This window comes from Chlamydotis macqueenii, chromosome 7 (genome assembly GCF_036417535.1).
Source record: "Chlamydotis macqueenii isolate bChlMac1 chromosome 7, bChlMac1.mat, whole genome shotgun sequence".
NCBI classification, from domain to species: Eukaryota; Metazoa; Chordata; class Aves; order Otidiformes; family Otididae; genus Chlamydotis; species Chlamydotis macqueenii.
In genome coordinates, this window is record NC_141562.1 from 29,086,602 (window position 1) to 29,107,058 (window position 20,457).

The 20,457-nt window shown below is 42.4% G+C and overlaps 1 protein-coding gene across 3 annotated transcripts in view; it reads left to right on the forward strand.

Annotated features, from left to right (window-relative positions):
* Positions 1-268: 268 nt before the first annotated feature.
* RBM20 (RNA binding motif protein 20) overlaps positions 269-20,457 on the forward strand; it is a 108,128-nt gene continuing 87,939 nt past the window's right edge. For 2 of the 3 annotated variants that reach the window (XR_015259073.1, XM_086752304.1), the window contains exon 1: positions 270-553. Coding sequence is in view for 2 of the 3 variants with exons in the window: in XM_086752304.1 (XP_086608430.1) it covers positions 423-553 (131 nt within the window). In the remaining variant the exon portion in view is untranslated. Of the gene's footprint in view, positions 554-20,457 lie in introns of all 3 variants that reach the window. The other variant, XM_086752305.1, reaches the window with a different exon arrangement.

Here is a 20,457-nt window from a genome sequence, read left to right on the forward strand (position 1 = left end):
GGTGCGTCCCGCCCGGGACGCGGGGCCAAGCCGCTTGTGCCGGCCACCGGGCTGCCCCGGGGCGGGAGTCCCGTCCCGTCCCGTCCCGTCCGATCCCCGGGCAGGTGCCGGCGGGAAGGAGGGCGGGAGCGGGCCCGGCGCCCAGGTGGGGGGGGGCGGGCCGGGCCGGGCCGGGGGCACCGCCCGCCCCTCCGAGGCTCCGGTGCGGCGCCGGCCGCCCCCGGCCGGTATCGGCAGCCCTCCCGCAGGGCGGGCTCAGCCGCGGCGGGGCTGCCCGTCCCGCCGCCGCCAGCCCGGCGGGGGGAGCGCGGTTGCCAGGACCAGGGCCGGTCCTCTTGCCCCCTCCCTCCCTCCCTCCCTCCCGCCGCGGCGGCGGAGGGCTGCGCGTCCACCCGCGCCTCCCGCCACAGGGGCCTCCCCGCATGGTCCCCGCCGCTACCATGAGCCAGGCCCCGGCCCCCCGCGGCACTGACCCGCCGGAGAGCGATGCCCGCAGCGGGGCCCCCGGCCGAGGGATGCCGCCGCCGCCCAGCCTGCCCCAGCTCCTCCACAAGTAAGAGCCGCCCCGCGTTCCGCCGGGCCGGGAGGGCGGGCGGGCGGGCGCGGGTCGCTCTCCCTTCCCTCCCCCCGCGCCCAGACTGACAGCCGGGCGGGCGGAGGGTCCGCTCGGCCCGGCCCCGGCCGAGTGGTGCCTTCCGCGGCGGGGGCCGGGAGCGTATTCCCCTCAGGACCGGCACCGGTCCCGCTCCCCGGCAGCAATTTTCTGCCCGAAAAGCCGCTCGTGTCGGTGTTCCCAGGGCTCGTCCCGGCCCGGGAGCTCGGTGGGGAAAGTTCCCTTCGCCTTTTCCGTGGGCCGAGCCGTCCCCGCGGCAGGCCGGGGCGAGGGGGCTCGCGTTGTACCAAAACTGATCGCATCTCCGCAAAACTGCCACGGAAAATGTAACCTGTGCCTGCGTGGAAGGCTTATTATTATTATCCAGGGAACGCTGCGAACGGCGTTTCGCTGTTTCATTTTCCACCCGAAAAGCGAGGGGGAAAAGTACTTTTGCCCCACAGATGCAGTGGTGTGAGCGGTACTTGGCCGGTTAAATGAGAAGCTTGGAGACAAACTGAACACTTTGTTAGTACGTGAAGCACAAGTCCCACACAAGTTGGTCTGTGCTGGTTCAAGGGGGTTGCATGCAGTGTATCTGATTTTTCCAGAGTTGTAATGTGTTAAAAGACATAGGGGCTTTTACCAGAGCGGTACATCTACTAACGAATGCCCAGTTACACTGCCGTTAGATTTAACTTCTCTTACTTTAAGATTTGTTGCTGGAGGTGACGAGCAGGACGCTGGGCGCTGTGCAGCGGCGTAGGTTGAGAAACGCTGTTGACATTATGTCCCAGGCCGCCAGCTGGGCCGAGCCCATGGCCGGCCGTCAGGCAGAGCACGCGTGTGACAAAGCACGAGTGTGACAAAGCACTGCCGAGCTGCCGCGGCCTCGCAGCCGGGTTTGCACTGCTTTCCTGCAGCTTCTGATAGGCGCTGGCTTAGGCATCGCCTTTGTCAGTTTGTCATCAAAACCCAACAATGTAACTGATGGGCGAAATACTTTCAGTCCTCTCACTTGTATTTGCAAAATACATACGTATGTGTATATAAATATATACGTGCATGTATGCTTTAAATTTACAGCAGACTTAGAGTATGAACACTATTTAAAGTTGGGAATCCTGTTACCTTTTATAAATATGAATGAAACTGGACTTTTAATGTTGCTGTGGAGCGTGGCCCATGTTTCTTGATGCTTAGTTTTCTCGTCCGTTTTCTTACAAACCATGTTTTGTAACTTAATTGTGAAAACGTTAATAGTTCTTGTTAGCCATGTTTTTATTCTGAATTGGGAATACAGACTTGGGAGTTTGCATTGACACTGAAACATTAATGGTTGCTTCCTAAGTTCACTGGGCAGCTGCAGTGCTACATATGAATTATTGTGCAACCAGAAGGTAATTTACACTTACTCAAAATCAGTTTCACATTTTAAACTACGCTCTCTTAAGACGACCCTTATTTTTTGACGTTTATCAGGAGTTTATGTGGATGTATATTGCACAGCAGATAGATGAAGCTGCTTCACGCTTGCATTTGTAATACAATGCGTTACATACAAAGACATCGTGTTTTTGCCAGTTGTGCCTGCTAGCAAATTATAGGTAGGAAAACTTTAAATTATTTCCTTTCCAGCCTATCTTTAATGGAAGGAGAGAGGTGCCATGTTCTAACTGTACTTTGTCGTGGTAATGTGACTCAGAATGGCAAATGTCGAACGTCTCCATCTAAGGTCCTGCAACTTGATCGTGCGGTTTTGTAACCATGTGGCATAATTTGATGTACACTTCTGTGTTTACCTGATAATTAAGAAATCTCCACCCTGTGTTTAATTGGAAATGCAGGCAAATTATATTTTGCTTTACTGATAATAACTTGGTGTTTTATAACGTGAATTGGATATTCAGTGATTGTTAGGAAGGGAGATGTTAGGAATATCTTAAATTGTTCTTCTGAATTTATTTCTAATATGCTAGAACAGGTATTATTACTGGAAAAATAGGATGGAGAGGGAAGCAACAATTCTACAAAATGAAGTTGCAGTTTCATTACTAGGAAAGAAAACATTGACCTCTTTTCCTAAGCATTTTGATTTTCTTGATTGTTTGGTTTGTTGTTTTTTTTTTTTTTTAACAATTCCCATCTTTTTGCTTTGCGAGCTGCAGTAAACAAGTGTGCAGTTGCAGAATGCTAATTCAGAGCGGTGTAGGTCAGAATATTGTGTGATACTTAACTGGATCTCCCTGTTTCAACGCTTCTGTTTTTCATTATACAATTTAAACTTTACAAGCTCTCTGGATTCCTCCTTTCTTCCCCCCAGTAGTTTTGTTAGAAATTTTTACCGATGTTAGGTGAAGACCAATGTAATTTTAAAAAATTACTTCCTGCATGGGCAGCTGGTAAACTTGCACTGTGACACTGAGCATTGAACAAGGATTAAGATTTAGTGAAACTGGAGATCTGAAGTGTTTTTAGTAGCAGCTACATTGTCTGAACTCATGCAACACAGGTAGCACATACCATATTCTTTAAGTGTCTCTCTGCTTTAACGTTTATCACATAATTTTAATAGTAACATATAGCGAAATCCCTAGTTTGAAATTCCGTACTGATGCTATCCAAATGCAATAAGATACAAATTGAAATATACTGTCTACGTATTGTATTTTTTCCCCCTGAGTGACAACGTCATTTCAGTTGATAATAAAGGTCCAATCGTAAGATTTACAGAGCAGTTAAAGCTTTCTGTCTACGCAGGTCATTGTGATGTTTGATGGGAAAATACTTCTTATTTTCCAAAAGTAAAAGCCTCGTTGCAGTCAAAGCCTTTAGGTTGTAGAGCTGAGAATGAAAAGCCAGTAGGAAAAGGAAACCTGAATTTACCCACTGCGGAGGATGACTTACAAAAACGTACACTTGCATATGAAATAAAGCAGAAGGCTGAGAAGAAGAAGGACGATTCTAATGGTGTTGGTTAGTGTTCATCACTGGTTTCTAGTGCGGTTATGCGGAAGGAGTGGAAATGCTGAATAGGGTCTCTAGCACCAGCAAGTGAAACACATATGGGAAATCTCTGAAAAGACCTCAAATACATGTTCTGCACAGGAACGTTTTAATGTGTTTTTGGAACTGCTGGTTTGGGTTTCTTTTTTTCCCCTCTTCCGGTAAGTCTGCTCTTAAGAGAAAATTTTTCCTTATAATTTGGAGTGTTTGTTTATTGTTTGCAAATACATTGCAAAATGTAATTTTTAGATGACATTTCAGTGTGTGACAAATTTTAGTGCCTGCTGTTAGATTGACTGGAGTACCTAAGCAGCATGAAAGAGCAGAGACTCTTGTTCATAACTCCAGGTGCGCGATTCATTGCAGTCTGACAGAGCGACTAGCTGGAAATAACAGAGACAGGACCGAGGGGCGGCTGTGGGCTAACTATAAAGATGTTGCATGAAGAGTGCTTTCTGTGAAAGTTCTCACTTAAAACATGCACCAAGTAAACTCCGTAATTATAGGAGACCTAGTTGTGTTGAAATGCAATCTCTTTGTATGTTTTAACGGCTGGTTGCATGCTTTCTGTTCTAATGATTTGTCATGGGTAATATCTGTCCAGTGGAAATGGAGCAGTTTTCAACTCCCTGTGCTGATACAGGAGTATCCATTTGTTTTACAAATTGAATAAAGACATCTGAAAACAATGGAGGGAAAACCAAAGTTAATATTTTTTTTTCTAAGGGGTTGTGCCCTGGAGATTTTGAGCTCCTCTGGAAGGAAGATGGAATTTCCAACATCTGCGCCCGAGTCGTCATCAGCTAGTGCCAGTTCTGGGGGCAGACAGGAGTAAGCAGGCTGGTGCTGAATGCTTTGAGTCCTTTATTTCTTATAGCAGCCAGGAGGAAACTTGCTGGGAAAAAGAACCTCAAACTTTTTTTTTTTTTTTTAACTTAAACCTGTTACGTTAAGCATGTGCTTTTTTATTTGCTTCCTTGTGTGTTTGTGTAAAATGTGGGTGTTTCTTTTTCTGTTTTTCTTTCTTTCTTTTTTTTTTTTTTCCCAACTCAAGATCTCTCAGGAGAGATAAAATATGAAATGTACTCCCATTATATATATTAGTCATGGCAAATAGTTTGGCATATATGGCAAAGGCTAAACTGATACTTAACAAGGCGACATTAGGAGAAACACTGGTTTTACTGTTTCTCTTCTTACTATTGCTGATCCAGGCTTTCCATACTTATTTGCCTTTTAAAGTACATCTCCAAAACCTGAGTTGCTTCCCTACCAGACAAAGCCCTGAAAACCCATCGACTTGTAACAACTGTAACGGCCCTGAATGGAGATAAAAACAAAACAGAAGGTGCTGTAGCTGTCTTAGCTGAGAAGCCTTACCAAAACAAGGGCCAGGAGCTGAAAAAGCAGACTGCATGGTGTGGGACTTGCCAGAGAATGCGGGAACTAAACCCGTGGTACTAAATTCCTCCTTGTGTTTCCCATTCATCGTCTCTGTGTGCTACAAAACGCACAGTGAGGGAACCTCAGTTTTCTTGGAATTGTCTGGCTCCTTGCTGTGTAATTATTGAGACTCTTCTTAGACCTCACCTGACAGTAAAATCAGGACTTAAAATGTGTGTGCCAAACGTATGTGTGCATGGAGGGGCAGGGACAGGGACACCTGGGGATGCTTCACTTTTAAGTTTAGTTGCTTACAAAAAGTAGCATCAGCGATGATAACTACCTTCAAGTCAGGTAATTAACATTTCTCTTTTATCTTAACATTTCCTTTTCTTAGCATTTTTCATCTGAAATACTTTTTTTTTTAAATAATTTTTCTTTTTTGATGGAAACCAGTGACCACTCCTGTATATCAGGTGTGACCCAAAGCTTAAAGATGAATTAATCATATGGATGTTCTCTGATTTCAACAAAAATGACTGAAAGTGTGGATTTCTTTGTCTTGAAAGCTTTTGTGTTTGTATTTGGTTTTTTCCCGTTTGTTTGTTTTTTAAATCTCATTTCAAACCCAACAACCTATTGGAAGAAAAGCATAATAAAATTGAATTTCAGGCTTGAAGAGAGATCACAGAGGTTCAAAGTGAAAAGGGGTCAGAAAAAAGAATTTAGAAGGAATGTCTTGCGTGCAAACATCTCCATGTAATCTGGCTTGTATTGTCAGTTATCAGTCAATTCTTAGTTGCCTAGAAATGTCAAGGTTCTTTCACATATTTTACTGGAGAGAGAAATAACAGCAGTGATATCAACTTTAGTAAAAAGTTAAATAATACGCAATGTAATAAGTGGGGTTTGGACCACAGCACGTTGCAATGGAGTCTTCTTCACTGTAACTAAGTTGCCTGGATGTTGCTCTTTTATTGGACATTTAATACTACTGTTCCCATCAATGGGAAGACTGGGAAAAACGTGTCCTTTCGATTTTCCTCTTAATTCAACCCTTGTCCGTTCAAAGCTGCGTGCACCTAACAGGCAGTAGTTTATGAGTGACCTGTGGAGCTACCGCTACTCAGCAGTGACGATGCTGAAATCTTTCTGACCTCATTTGGAGAAAAGGAAAATGGAGTTGGGTAAATACCTCAATACCTTTTAGTTCGGATCCTTTCTGAGGGCTGTCAAAAGGGGAGGAACTAGATCTTCAAAGATATATTTATACTTCATAGAGGACTGCAGAAATTAATTTAGGAGGGTAAAAAAGATGACTGTTTGCATGAAATAGTAATTTTAGTAACTTTAAAATACTCCTTTAAATAGAATCTGCTTTTTCTGAAAAGTAAGCTGTCTTGATTTTTTTTTAAATTTAAACAAACTCCTTTGATCTGATTTTCAGCTAGACACTTGTATCAGACTGATTTATTCCTCTGAATATACTCCTTCATTTTTTCCCCCCTCTTCATCTTTTGTAACATTTTATAGTTGATTTAAGGATGTAATCGCTCTGTTAGCCTCTGCCCCTCTTGTCCAGCTGCTTTCTCTTTGTCACACTAATGACCCGTCACAGTGAAGCTGTCACTTGTCACACTGGGTGCAACCAGAAAACCTGCCCCGTTGGGTTTTAGAAATGTTTAATATCTGTCCTGTTCTGACAACTTAAGCCTAGCCTGTTTTACAAATGCTTCTTGCCTATTTAGAAAAAATGCCAAATAAAAGCATTGGGTATTCTGTTGCAGGAAGGGGGCAAAGACTTCTTTTCTTAAAGGGTCGGTATTTACGAATGCACAGGCAACGCTGTTGTTGCAGGCTTACTGCTTTTTAGTGTCTCTGTGTGTGCATGTGAACTTGTGAAATGTGAGTTTAACTGATATTAATTGTACCACAAGCTGCATATTTATCTTGTGCATCTGAGGAACTGCGATGAAGATGGATTTGCTCTTAGTTTTCTGCATGTCCATGTTGGGAGATGAGCTGTAAGCAGGACCCGAGTGGAGTTGTGCTGCGTGGCTTTTGCACAAAGTGATGCTGTTCAGATTTGTCCTCCATCATCTCCGTTGTTTAAGGCATGCAGGTGTCTCACCAGCCTTTGCAGAATGCTCAAAGATGCCATGACCCCTGCCTAACTCTGGGGGTGATCTAGATCTGTAGCTATACTGGTACATCTCCTGTAGTCCATCTCCTGTAGTCCATCTCCTGCATGGTTTGAACTCTAAAGCTTGTGTTACATGAAATGTTAATGATGGTGCCTGCTTGAAGAGGGATGGGGTAATATTCTGTTTCGTCACTTCTGGATATAGTTCTTACTAGGAGAAGAGAGGGACAGGATAAGGAAGTGTTTAATTCCTGTTCCCTTGAGGAATGCCTTCTGTCAGCCAGGACAGACAGACAAAATGTTGTTGTGGGCAGGTTATGAGCAAGCTCCCTGGCTGACTTCTGCTCACTTCGTCCCTTCCCTGGCTTACTGGCTTTTGAGATACCAAAAGCCTCTCGTTAAAGTCTTAGCTTTCCTTGACTTGCCGTAAGCCTTGTGATTTTCTGTTGTCGTAGTTCAGCCCCAACGGGGACCAGACTACGCAGTCTCTCTCTCACTCCCCCCACTCTCCGAGAGAATAGGAGGAGATTTGACAAACAAAAGAAAACCAGAAAAAAAACCAAACACGCGGGTTGAGATTGAACAAAAAGTAAATTTAACAGTAATGACAGAAGAAAACAAGACAGTGATGGAACACAAATACAGTACAATAGCTCACAACAGATCTCCACATCCAGTCTCTTCCAAGTAGCAGGGAGCCTCCCTTCAGCACCCTCCTCACTTATATACTGAGCATGATGTCAGATGGGATGGAATAGCCCTTTGGCTAATTTGGGTAAATGAACCCCAGCTGTTAGCTAATTAGTTAACTATCCCAGCCATAGGGGCTACCAGCTTCAGTTCTCCACCCAGCTCAGGTAAATATTAACTCTATCCTGGCCAGAACCAGGACATCTGTACAGTAGGCTGCAGAGTATTAGAATTCAGGCAAAGTAAAATGTCTCGAATTTGGTAATGCCAAAGGGTACAGTTTTGCACATCATGGCTTTTTTGCTGGAGGGGGGAGATGTTGTGAGTGGATGGTGTCTGTGAGCTAGGACCACTTCTTTGGAAATACGCAGGAGTTGCTCTTGCATTTTGACTTACATTTGAATCTTTGTTTTAAGAAATAGGCTTTAAGTACCTTTGCAACAAGTGGCTTGACGTTTCCTTTACTGAGATAACAAATACTCTTCTGTGGGCTTTTGCATATTGTACAGTTGAAAAGCAGCAATAAATTGACCACAGTCTGTTTCTGCAGTAAGAAATATTATTTCTGTCTCTGCTGATTAATGTGTTCTTCTCTTTGGGGAAGATGTACTAAGTAATTTTATTAGGTTGAAGACACATGCAGTTCATTACACTTACCAAATTCTATTCTTCTCTTCTTGGCCTCAGCTCTTAAAAAAATTGTAAAATAAAATTGCAAAACTCTCATTGAGGACAAAATGCCATGTAATGCTTTAATAATGTCTCTTTCACCCTACTTTCTGCTCCACCTGAAACTAGAGTGAGAGCAGATTGATTTCTGGTACAGAGAAGTTTGCTCCAGTCCCTGCAGAGCTGTGCATTGCTGTGTGTGTTTGTGTGGTTTGCAGTCTGGATGCCACTCCAGAGATTGTCAGAGATTTCCTCTGTTCCCTCATGTAGAATTATTTGTCAGAGATTATGCACAATTCAGACTGAAGATGGGATATGGAGAAAAGATGACTCTTGTCTCCTGAAACCGTAGAGAGAAATATTAGCAAACTCGAGTGAGATTCTTTTTCAGCCCTAGGCTCCTCTTATCTTCCAAACTCTTCCCTTAACACATTTTAACATTCACACCCCTGCTATCCATGTTCTCTGCACCATGCATTTGTGCCCCACTCATGGCACATTCTTGTAAGGTCACCTACAGCTTTCCACCGTCCTGCCAACTGACAACCAAACATTGGGCTCTTTTCTTTATTTACTGCTTCATTCAAGGTCACTATTCTATCCTGCAGCAACACCTTCTCCTCACGGTGTAGGCAGGGCTGACCCTTTTGCTGGCAATTTTCTGTTGACTCTCTTTGAGATGGCCCAAGAGGTTTGCCCCAGGTTACTCTAATGCGCATTACGCTTAGGGAAGTGTCACTGATGTGTCTTTGAAATGAACGTGTTTGTAAGTAACAGAAGAATAGTGGTTGACTGGGATGGCGTTTATAGATACCTCTGTTGGCAGCGTGGGCAAACAGGTTCATACGTAAAGTGGTGTAAACTAAAGAGTAAAGTTCTGTGGTACTTCAATCCGAGTAAGCTCTTACACTTTCTGCACTGTTTTGGATATTATTTGAACATACCTTCTCTTTTCCAGATCCTGGAGATATAAAAAGTGCTAACTAACTACTTCAAACTTGACAATAACATTGAAGTTAATCACGTTTTAGTGTATCTTTGGTAGATCAGACTTCTAAAAGACAAGGGATCATTGCTGTTCAACCTAGGTTTTGTACATTTTCTGCATTGCAAAGTATTAAAGGATTGAATTTCCTTAAAAAAAAAAAGGAATAAATGGAAATTTGCAAGGGCTAGAAGTGACTTAGTCATTTTGTTTAGATAGTTAAAGTATATCTGTGCAGAGTAAAGCAACACGTCTTACATATGACATAAATATGTTAGGTGGCCAACCCAGTTTGCTTGTCAGTGGTAAATAAGACTTAAATTCCTCTTTGGATATAGTGTATGTACTATGGGACTGATCTTGCAAAGCCTTATTCATACACATGAGGATTATTTATGTGTGTAAGGCTTTAGAGGATCAGATCCTATCATCTAAGTCTGGAAGGCTTCATGACTATATACTGCTTGGGGTTTGGTTTTTTTTTTTGCCAGGTCACTAGGAATCCTGCACAGAAATGTTAAGAACAGTAATTGCTGATAGGAGAGACTTAATACAGCAGAAACCGAAGAAAATAATAGAAAGTTACTTTGTGTGCCAGCACCGATTTCTCTTTTAAAGGAGAGCATGGAGCTGTGCAGGGAGGAGTATGGATCCACGCTCCTTTGTGCTTCTTAATAGCCTATTAATGGTCTGACTTGTTTTAAAACCAATACTCTGGAGTGTTAAAGCCTCACTCGCTGTAGGGATTTGTGAAGTCGGACATGGAGAGTGGTTTACAAAGAGCCCATCAGCTCCTCTGCGCAGCGCTGCACTTACGAGTGGCCATCGCTGCTGCTGTCTTCCAATTTGTGCTGAGCATTCGGGAGAAAAAGGCATGGTCTTACATCTCTCATCTAAGTTGGCTTGTTTTGTCTTCCATGTAAGTTCTCAGGATTTTTTTTTTTTTCTTACATTTGCTGCAGGTTTTTAATGGATTAACATGAAAAGAACAGATATGATTTTGTGGTATTTCCCCCTACATTCAACGGAGCTTTTATAAATTTTATGAAGGTCCCATTTTATCCTGATCCACATGGCAAGGACATAAAATATCAGCACCTAAGATTACTTTCTGGATTGCTGGTATGATTTACGAGGGGAATCTGCTCTAAACTGCAAGACAGCCATTTCTAGCCTTTCCTGTACAACATCCCGTCTCCTACTGTGCATTTTGGCAGTACTTGGCGCTGCGCTGTTTGTAATCTCCTCCTGCTCTGTAGAATATGAGACCGTTTTACACAAAGATACAAACACGCCAAAGAGAGACTCCCCACACGTTTCCTACTGATCTGTTTAGTATGATAGATTTTTCTTCTTGTGTGTCCTTCTTTGAAGCATTAGAACCCACTGTTTTGCTTTGGCACTTCTATCATTTCCAGCTGTATTATGTGAAAGTTGGTAGCAGTGTTCCAAAGCCGAGGACTTGATTGGCAAGTTTTAGCTGTGAGTAAATTTTCACAGCTGATCCATAAATCCCCGACAGACCATTAGGAGCTTCAGAGCGGCTCTGGCAAGCTCCCCTACAATAATTGTAGTTTTAAGTTTGTTATATTTAGTTTTCTCACCTCTTAGCTGGATGCCAGGGGGACCTCACTAGAAGCAAACCAGCTCTGTATCTGCTTTTTCCTCCAAGTTGGCAGTTCGTACAAATAGCAGAGTGTGGGAGGAGGGCTTGCTGGTTGACTCCCAGTGGACAAGGCAGAGACCATCCAAGGTTGTGACTTGTGACAAATGGACCCCATATCTGGGGTTAGACATTTCAGTAATTCGAGGAGGCATGGAGTACGTAATTTCTCACCCTCTGCCTCCAGCCCCTGCTCTTAAGAAATAACAGAATCATCAAGGGAGGCAGAAAAATGTTTCTTCAGGCTTAAACATGACAGAGTTATATACAACTCTGGGAGACAGAGAGGCAGCTCCTAATTTAAATTTCCTGAGGTAATTGCACTTATTTATCTGTAGTGAAGCTGGCAGAGTGACCAGCTTTTAGGAGTGACCACTACTCTAAGAACAGAACTGCATGGGTGGCAGCGGTGAGAGCAGCCAGCATTGCTTTTGGGTGCCGGGGTTTGTACACATGCAGAAACACCAGTGCTATATTGACTATGTTGCATCTTTGATAAGACCTGGAGGATGCTTCGAATACACTAGGGCCCCACCAAGCAGCCTAATAAATCCAGAGGAGAGGTTCCTGTCATTCCCCTGGATTTGGATCCTGCTGGATGGGCTCTGGAACCAAACTTGGACTTGGCTGCTTATTTGAGCAATTAATGAGTATTTTGTACGTTTCCTTCTGAAATGTGAACTCCTTTGCCAAGGATGTACTTACCACTTGGTGGAGTCTGGTGTATTACCTTGCTGAAGGGACAAGGGGACTGAGTGGAAGGAAGGGGTTTGTCTGCATGGTGAACTCTTCCAAAGGGATATTTTTTTCCCTTTCTAGAAGAGGGAAAAAATAAATTGAATCTCCTTATCCTCTGCTACATAAAATGAGCCTCTCGTACCTATAACCCATGAATGATTTCTTTTCTTTTTTTTTTCTTTTCTTTTCTTTTCTTTTTTTTTTTTTTTTTTAGAGCAAGAAGAGCAGAAATTTAATTCATGTTAAAAGCTCCTTCAAACAAAAATTATTTCACGTTAAAATTTTAGTTTAGGAAGATCAGAGACTTTGTTGATTAGGGTCTTGTTAGGATAAGCATAGAGTAAGTCACTATAAATAGGGTTACAGTGAGTGATGATCTCGTCCCACAAACTTTGTGTTGAACTTAAGCAGGAGAAGGTAAAAATATCAGCTGACAACCTTCTTGCAAGGAGACATCTCTGAATAAAATAGAGGGATCTTCAGTAAAAGAAACAGAAGTAGTCATCTCTTCACTCCTTAGTGCTTTAACTTTATTCGGTGCAAGAAGTCAAGTAGAAGATGTCATTCCTGTGGTGGGGATAGAGTGCTGTTGATGCTTGGGCAAGTGCTGGTATCTGACACTTAAACTAGAAATGCTAGGAGTGATAAGAGTAAATGAGCTAATTACACGTGTACAAATGAAATGCAGAGCAGGCTTCAGCCGGAATAAATGATGATGCCCTTCATCTGTATATCATAATGGAAAAAAGTTTTCAGAACAATATGGAACTTCTAACATAAACTGAGATTGGGGTAGAATAGTGGAAAAAAATACAGCAATTAAAAATGCAAACCAGTGTTAAGATGAAAAACAAAAGATATCAGGGATATGGGTGTAAGCAAACCACATACATCTTCCTAGGTTCACCTGCGTAAGTGTTGTGCTCTGCTTTATTTCCTCAAGAACTGAAGGGTTGGGAAGCAGGTGACTGAGAGGACAGTAAGGACCTCCTGTGCTTTTGGGCAGACAGTGCACTAAGATAGTGGGCTAGAGATAAGAATGGCAGGGTGTCCTTGCCTGGCAGTTGCTGACCAGCAGGATGTTAATGCAAACTTCCACTACTTTGCATTTCCTCTCCCTGGGAAGCAAAATTTGCAAATGCTTATTCACAGAAGTAGACGGATTGAATAAGCGACCAGTATTTAAACGTGTACGATGTTTACAGGCAGAGCCTAAGATGAATCCATAATTAAAGGATAAATAAACATAAGAGGGGATGGATTAATCTAGAGTCTTACTGCTGATTGTTGCTGTAAAATACAAACAGGGGAACGTAACTGTGGAAGACGAGGGGAGAGTTTAGCAAGCTTGTTTTCACCACAGGGTTAACTCAGACTCCTGCCTAGATTTTAACCATTACCATCTATCAAAGTTAGTTTAAGTTAAAAAAGGTGCTTTTAAGGCAGTTGGTGATTTTGGGGAGAATTTGACCTTCACTTGGATAGCTGTCACTTTGGGAAGAATCTATTGGAAAAATAATCTGCATGCTGGTTATTCTCCATTTCCACCATTCTCTGAAGGACAGAAAAGTGCTCTACGTGATGGTATTGACCAGGAAGGGTTTCAGGCCTGCTCTGCTGCAAGAATTTGCCAGACTGAAACAGTGTTGGATGGGCTGGGACCTGCTATGGGACAGCTTGTGTTTGGGTTAGGTTAATCAGAGAAAAGTCGGGAAGGTGAAATGTGTCAAGGAGGCGTACCCAGAGGAAGAACCAATCTCTTTCTGTGCGGGGAGAAGCTTATGTACTTCTCTTCAGCTTCTTTGGGAGAGCCTAGACAGTATGCTGGCATTACATCAAACAACTTTTTTTTTTTCTCCCCACTTCTGCAATGTAGTCTTGGTCTAGCTGGTATCAACATTTTCTTTTCCAGCTATTAATTAAAAAGAGAATGAAGTTAAACTTATCTCAAGGTGCAAACTCAGTTGTTTGCTTTTCCCTCCTTATGAGAGAAAAAGTGGCATGCTTACAGCTTCAGTAATTGCAAGAGGTGACTGATGGGCAAACTAAATAAGCGTCTTTTCCTGTGTGGATGTTACTTACCTGTGAAGTGGCCGGGGCAGTTGGGAGGTTCTCCAGCTTGTGTATATGTCTTTGAGAGTACAAGTGATTTGAAGAAACAAACCAGAACTTTTTTCCCGATTGAAAGGGTGCCCAGACTTATCTAGGGCTACAGCAGGATATTAATAGAACATACTGCATTTCCTTTGCATAAAAATACGAAGGGCACTTTGCTGAGAAAAAATCCTGCTGTGCCTTTCTGTCTTTGGGACCAGCTCATCACCCAGCTAAAATTAAAAGGTGAAGTCAGGCAGTTCTTGCTCTCTATTTTTAAACTGCTTCAGCATATGAATGTGAGTGTGAAATCTTTCTTTAGGCCTCTCTTAACTTAATTACCTACTTATTCAAAATATTCTCTTCTCAAATTTCTGAGCTATAATTATATTCATCTTTTCTGTGGACACACCTTAGCTACTCAATGTTTGTTTAATTAGTTTTATGCTTAATTTGTAGTTCTGTAGTTATTTACGCTGCTGGAAGCCTCATGGTAAATGCTGAAAATCTATTTTGATCTGTTAAAAAATTAGTAAGTAGACTATGTTTTTGTGTATCTGTTCCATGTTTTTCTTCTAGAAAATATCACAGGGAAGCCCACTCTAAAAAAAAAAAAAAGTAAAAGTAATTCAAACAAATAATTTTCACTTGACGTAAATAACAGAAAATTGCATACTAACTGAAGATGGCTTTTTACACTTTGATTCTTCAAATCTTTTGTTCTGTGCAAGCTTATTCCTATTTTATTTTGTTCATATGCCTTTTCTTTTGTTTGGGTGGAAGGTGTGATGTGGCCCCAGCACAGGAGGTGCGGTGGAACTGCTTATAAACCATAGATTTTTCCTTTTCTTCTGCTGATTTGGATATACTGAATTATTCTTCCTGCATTTCAGTGAATCTATGAAAAACCCCTGTCAACCACCTTTGAAATCAAATTGAGTCCCCTTGGCTTGCACAGAGAAATCGTCTTTTCCGTCTCTCGGTTTCTGCCTGCAGAGGGTGTGCTTTCCTCCTCCAAGCCACCCTCTCCCAGCGCAGTGCCCTCGCACTCCGTCCCAGTAACGCCCTGTTGAGAACCCGGCCTCACTGGGAAATGGGCGTCTGTCGGTGTCTGTCCTCTGTGACACCCGTCCCTCCATTTCTTTAACTGTCAGCTGTTTGAAGTGCAAGGCTGAGGGACTTCTTCCCAACCAACCCCTCTGACAAAAGGACACTCCTGAGGGAACAGTGTTTCTTTGCATCCTCTTTTGGGACTGACTGTGGAACCTAAATATGGTACAAAATGGAGATACGTGCTCTTTCCTTCTCACTGTTTTCCTAGTTCCTTTGCCTTTGTCAGTGGGAGCAGCTGTGGTGTTGGAGATCTTGAGAGAATCTTCCCTGCAGTTTCTCATGTCCGGTCAAGCGGCGATCAGGCTCTGCTGTGCTGAGTGGGTTGTGTTTTGTCAGGTACCAGAGGTGAGGTGGTAAGTTTTGGAAGGCATTACCTTCAGCGTCTATATACTCCTGGAGCATATGGGAGTATATATGTCATCCTGCCTTTGACAGCTAAATGAGTAAACCGCCTGCTGCAAACTGTCTTCAGGGTGGCTGCTACCTGGGGATGGCAGTAAGTGTGGTTACATCTCCCCAGGCAAATCCCACGTGCTGTGGATCTGACTGGTATACTTCCACATACCTCCCTCTCCCGCTTACCAGAAATACCGGAGATTTCTTAGGCTTGGGTGTTAGATGACAGTGCATTTGTATTGCTAGTGAGAAACATGTTGCTATTCACGGTGTTTAGTGGCGGTATAGTTAGATAGCTAGACGATGATGTTAAGTAACACAAACCTGGAGCCACAGTCTTTTGGACGCATCTTCCCATGCCAATCTTGGTGCTTGGAACAGTTTACCCATTAATTTGTTCCAAGCTTCCACCCCCGCCCTGCTCTCTCCAGAAAACCCTTGGCAAACCATCTCTTCTGCAAATCCTCCCGCCCTGCTGGCCACTGCTGCTCTGTTCATGCTGTCCTGTCGTGCTGCCCGTTTTTGATTGAAAATTTGTCAGCACAGAAATTTATGTGAGTGTTTTGTGTCTCGTAAAGAAACACACAGACCCCTTATTCTTTCAGAAATGAAAAGCTGCATTTTAAGACTCAAATACGGACATGATGTTCACCTAGAAAATGTTTTTTTTTTTTAATAAAGCTAATTTTATTCATAGATTTTATTTTCTCCAACTGGAGAAGGTAATCCAATATTAGAAATGCTATACTAACAGTACCTGCAGAACTTCTGCTGCTATCATCTTTGTCTGCATCTTCTGTTGCTGTTTAGCTTTCAAAACTGATAGGTTTTGTGTGTTGTTTTTTTTTTTTTTTGCAAATGAAGATAGTTATTGCGCATTAGTGAAACACATGGTTGACAAAAGCATCTTTTCAAAAAATCAGTAGGTTTTAACAGTGTTCACATACTTCTGTGCTTGAAATGAAGGCTGAAGGATTTGTCTGCTGGAATCTTACATTATGTTTTGGCCGTTGGAAATGAAGCACCTGACAGCATTAAGCTATCAGAAGGATTTCCAGTCATGGGCAAGCAGCCATTGTGTATATATTAATCCACAGTAGGAGATTTGGACAGCTGTTGATTTACTAGTGCTCATCTGTTCAATATAAACTGGAGATCAGCACAGCAGTTATCTTTAAAATTGCTTGAAAGGTGTAAGGCGAATTTTATGGGTATGATGCAAATCTAGGAGAATTGCTAATTGTGCTTCTAGATAATCTTAAAAGTGCATTTCTCAAGGTGGTCAAATAAACAGTTTAGCAATTGTTACACCTGTTTAAAAATATCTTATCAGCTTTGTCTCATTTTAAAGCAGACACTTTAAGTTCTGTAATGTCCTTTTCAATAGATTGGATTAAATAACTGGAGAATTAGAAACTGTATCTGTTTTTTAACAACTTGAGCATTTATAAATTTGTTTGAATGCTGCAGAGTTCACATGAACAGATTTATTAGCTGAGCTAAACATATGGTTTTAAAACTAGACTATAAAAATTCTGACGTTTTCTTCATATTGTGGCTTTAAATAGTTTTAATAGTAGACTTTATTTGAAGAATTTGAAGCATCCTCATTTTTACTGCCAAACATGGTACATGAAATGTATTTATTTAAGTGGGTAATAAAACTAAAGAGCTAGGTCATAAAGCAGTGTTCACTGAAACATTAAAAAGTAATATAAAGATTCCTGTCATGTGAGCTGATGACGAAACCAGAGGAAATAACTTTCTTGGGTAGCATATCACGCAGGTTGAATAGAAAACATCTATCTCAACGTTAGTAATAAAGATGTGTGTAATATATAAAGATTTTTGTGTACATGTGGGTTTTTTGGTGTGTGTGTTTGGGCACTTATATAGAGTTTTATTTATTTAAGGAACTCCTATTTTAGAGATCGCTAACCTTTCCCAACATATAAATACTCCATCGTGGTCTTCCGCCCAGCTGTTGCATCCTCCAAAAAGACTTGTGCTCCTTAAACCAGGGAATTGTGTAAAAATGGTGTTAGGAGGAGGATGTATATAATAAACTATAGTGTTCAAAAGTCCATTGGTTTCTTGCCACGTTTCTGGAACAATCTGAGTCAAAGCACTGATGTGATGAAAACTGTCTTTATATTTTCAAGTTAAAAAACAAACAGACCTGACCTGTGCCAAATCCCCTCCGATTCTTTGGCTTTTCTGTCAGGTGAGATTTCAGATTATTACATGGCACATGGCAAGACCTAACTTTTACAGCAACTTCTATAAGGTACTCTTTCTATAGGTTTTACCACATTTGTAATAAATTTGTGAGGTTAGCCTGACCTGATTGCATGGCTTTGTATAGAAAATGCATCTGTATGTATGTATACATATTTATGTGTATACACACATAGATAAATTTGTTTTCATGAGCCGTGGATAGTAACCCTGTTGCATATCTCCTTAGGGATACTGAAGTCTTGATAGTAAAATGGGAATGGCTGCCTGGGAAAGCCAGTCCAGAGGTATCATTTCCTGAGCTCTCTGCAAGTTGCACTGTCAAGGGCTTGGCTTTGTCTTCCTGGAAAAAAAATATCTCAAGGAACACAGGACACTGGGCTGACATGTGTCAGGACACTGGGCTATGTGTAAAGGGGATCCACTGTGAAACTGAACTGCTGTGTGTTGTTGACCCTTGTTGGCTTTCAGCCTTGGAGCAGGTTTCACAGAAATGGATCTAAGTGCTGTTGTATAAACTTTGCTTCACATGTCAGAAGCGGTGCTAGTCCCCTGCTGCCAAGGAGCTTCTCTTGCAGCACGAGCGAGCCCTGCAGCACGCGCATCGTGGGCCAGAAATAACAGAAGACGGTGGGCATTCCTGATGGGAAAAGCGGGTGATGCTAAGGGCAACTGTGACTATACAAAACACAATGTCTGGCTGCTGAGTTGCTCTCCAGTGCATTCTTTGGGCAGGATTTCTCTTCAGCAGCTGACCATGAGCAGGTTTTCTGCCCATGCCAGCACAGGAATAACCTATAGCACAGGACTGGTTAACCTACAGCAGCTCTGTCGCTAGCCTGTCCCACTCCCTCACTGAGTGTTTGGGGCAGTGACCTTGCATTTCTGTGTTGCTGTCAAATGCCATCACACTTTTGAATCTCGCTGCATACCTAATAGAAGTTGCTCATCAGGCACTGGGGAGTCTTCAAATCCTGGAGAGCTGTATCTCAGTATGATTTCTCTGAGATAACTGATCCACTGCAGGAATGGAGTGAATGCAGTGAAGATTTGCATTGGTATATAATTGGTTAAGAATATAAGCTGAAATTCAAATTTGTACTTAGATATGGCTTTTATTTAAAACAATATCCTACTTAGGATTTCAGTAACATATTTTACACTCTTCAGATGCTCTTTCTGAAGCTCGAACTGTTACGTTATGAATGGAGAACGGCTTCAGGAGGCTTCACAGTATTAGTGATTATCTTGTAATGTTTTCCAGATGGCAGAACATGATGTAATCCATACTGCCCAGTTTGTTTTGCTGCACTGTACACTCTGTCATACTCAATAAGTAACCAAGAGACTTTTAGAAGCACATCAGGCTATTATGACGATAGCTGGTTAATCCAAATGTTCTTTATTACGTTATGAAAACTGCAGATTAACAAATCACTTGTTGGTGAATGCAGGAAGATTGATTGCTACTCAAAGCTCTGCGAGAACTGGATACGCAACTTGGATTAGTTTAGCTCAAGCTACACTTCTGTGAATGAATTCCATTTTCCTCAGGGCTATGAAGCAGTTTACATCTGTTCACTTGTAAATTTCTCTAGCAGCCTTGGGTAATTTTGATTCCTCTTCTTTGAAGAAGTGATGGGAACATTTTATTTGTTGTTGTTTGCATTGATCTGAAATAAAATCACAGTGCTAGCATCACTGGTTGTGTGGGCATAGTGGCTAAGGTCAAATTAATTGCAGCTTGCAGTTGCTCATCGTTCTGCCAGTGTTCGTGCAATAATGTTGTTTACTAACATGCTTTTATTAGGCTGACAGACCGTCGTTTGAATGGTAAACCCATCAAATTTAAGTAGGCACTCAGCTCAGGATTTTCTCAGCTTTAATTGAAGGCGCCAGGGGTACTGCATTGGGACAGGTGCCGTCTTGCATTTGAGGAGTACATGGGGAACGAAACCTCCCCATGCATCCTGACATCCAGCTGTGTAGGGTTTCTCACTTGAACCCACATCCAATAAGTTTTCAAAGGAGATTAGGGCTGGGGTAGGAGGTTTCAATCTACTGCAGTTACCCTGTAGAGTGGGTTTTGTAGGCACTTCTTTAGGCTATCCTACCCTTCAGTTAAGCCCAGAAAAATGGGATGGAGAGAAGAATAATGATAAGTACGTGGTATTCACTAGCTTCTGGAAAGGAGAAAAAAAAATTCCTGAAGTGGGTTTAGTATCTTGTGACTGTCTCATCATCCATGGCACAACTGCTCATAGGTTGCCATTGGTAGGACACAGATCGCTGGGCTGGTTGGTCTGATCTGATGTAGCACTTTCCGTCCTCTCTGGATGTGTTCAGGCAACGAGGGGTGGAACAGGAGCCGAGAAACACTGGAAAAAAGAGCAGTTCCCAACACAATTGTTGTTTTGATGCTTGTGACATGTTTGCTTGTGTTACTATTTTACCCAGTGACTTCCTCATCTGTTTTTTATCATGCATGGCATTGCTTGGCTGGTAGCTGTTTTCGTTTGTCTTTTACCATGTCTCTAGGGAATCCCGCAGTTCAGTGTCAAAACATCCCCTTGTAGGGTGGGGGGAAAGAGGAGAGGTTTACGCGATGCACATGTCTCATTTTACAGTTTCCTGATGCTCTTCAGTTTGGCTGTTGTAAGGACCGTTTGTTGTTCATAGTCACTCCATCTGGACTTGTTTATTGACTCAAGCTGTCTTTGCTCGCTGCAGTATTGCTGGTGATTAAT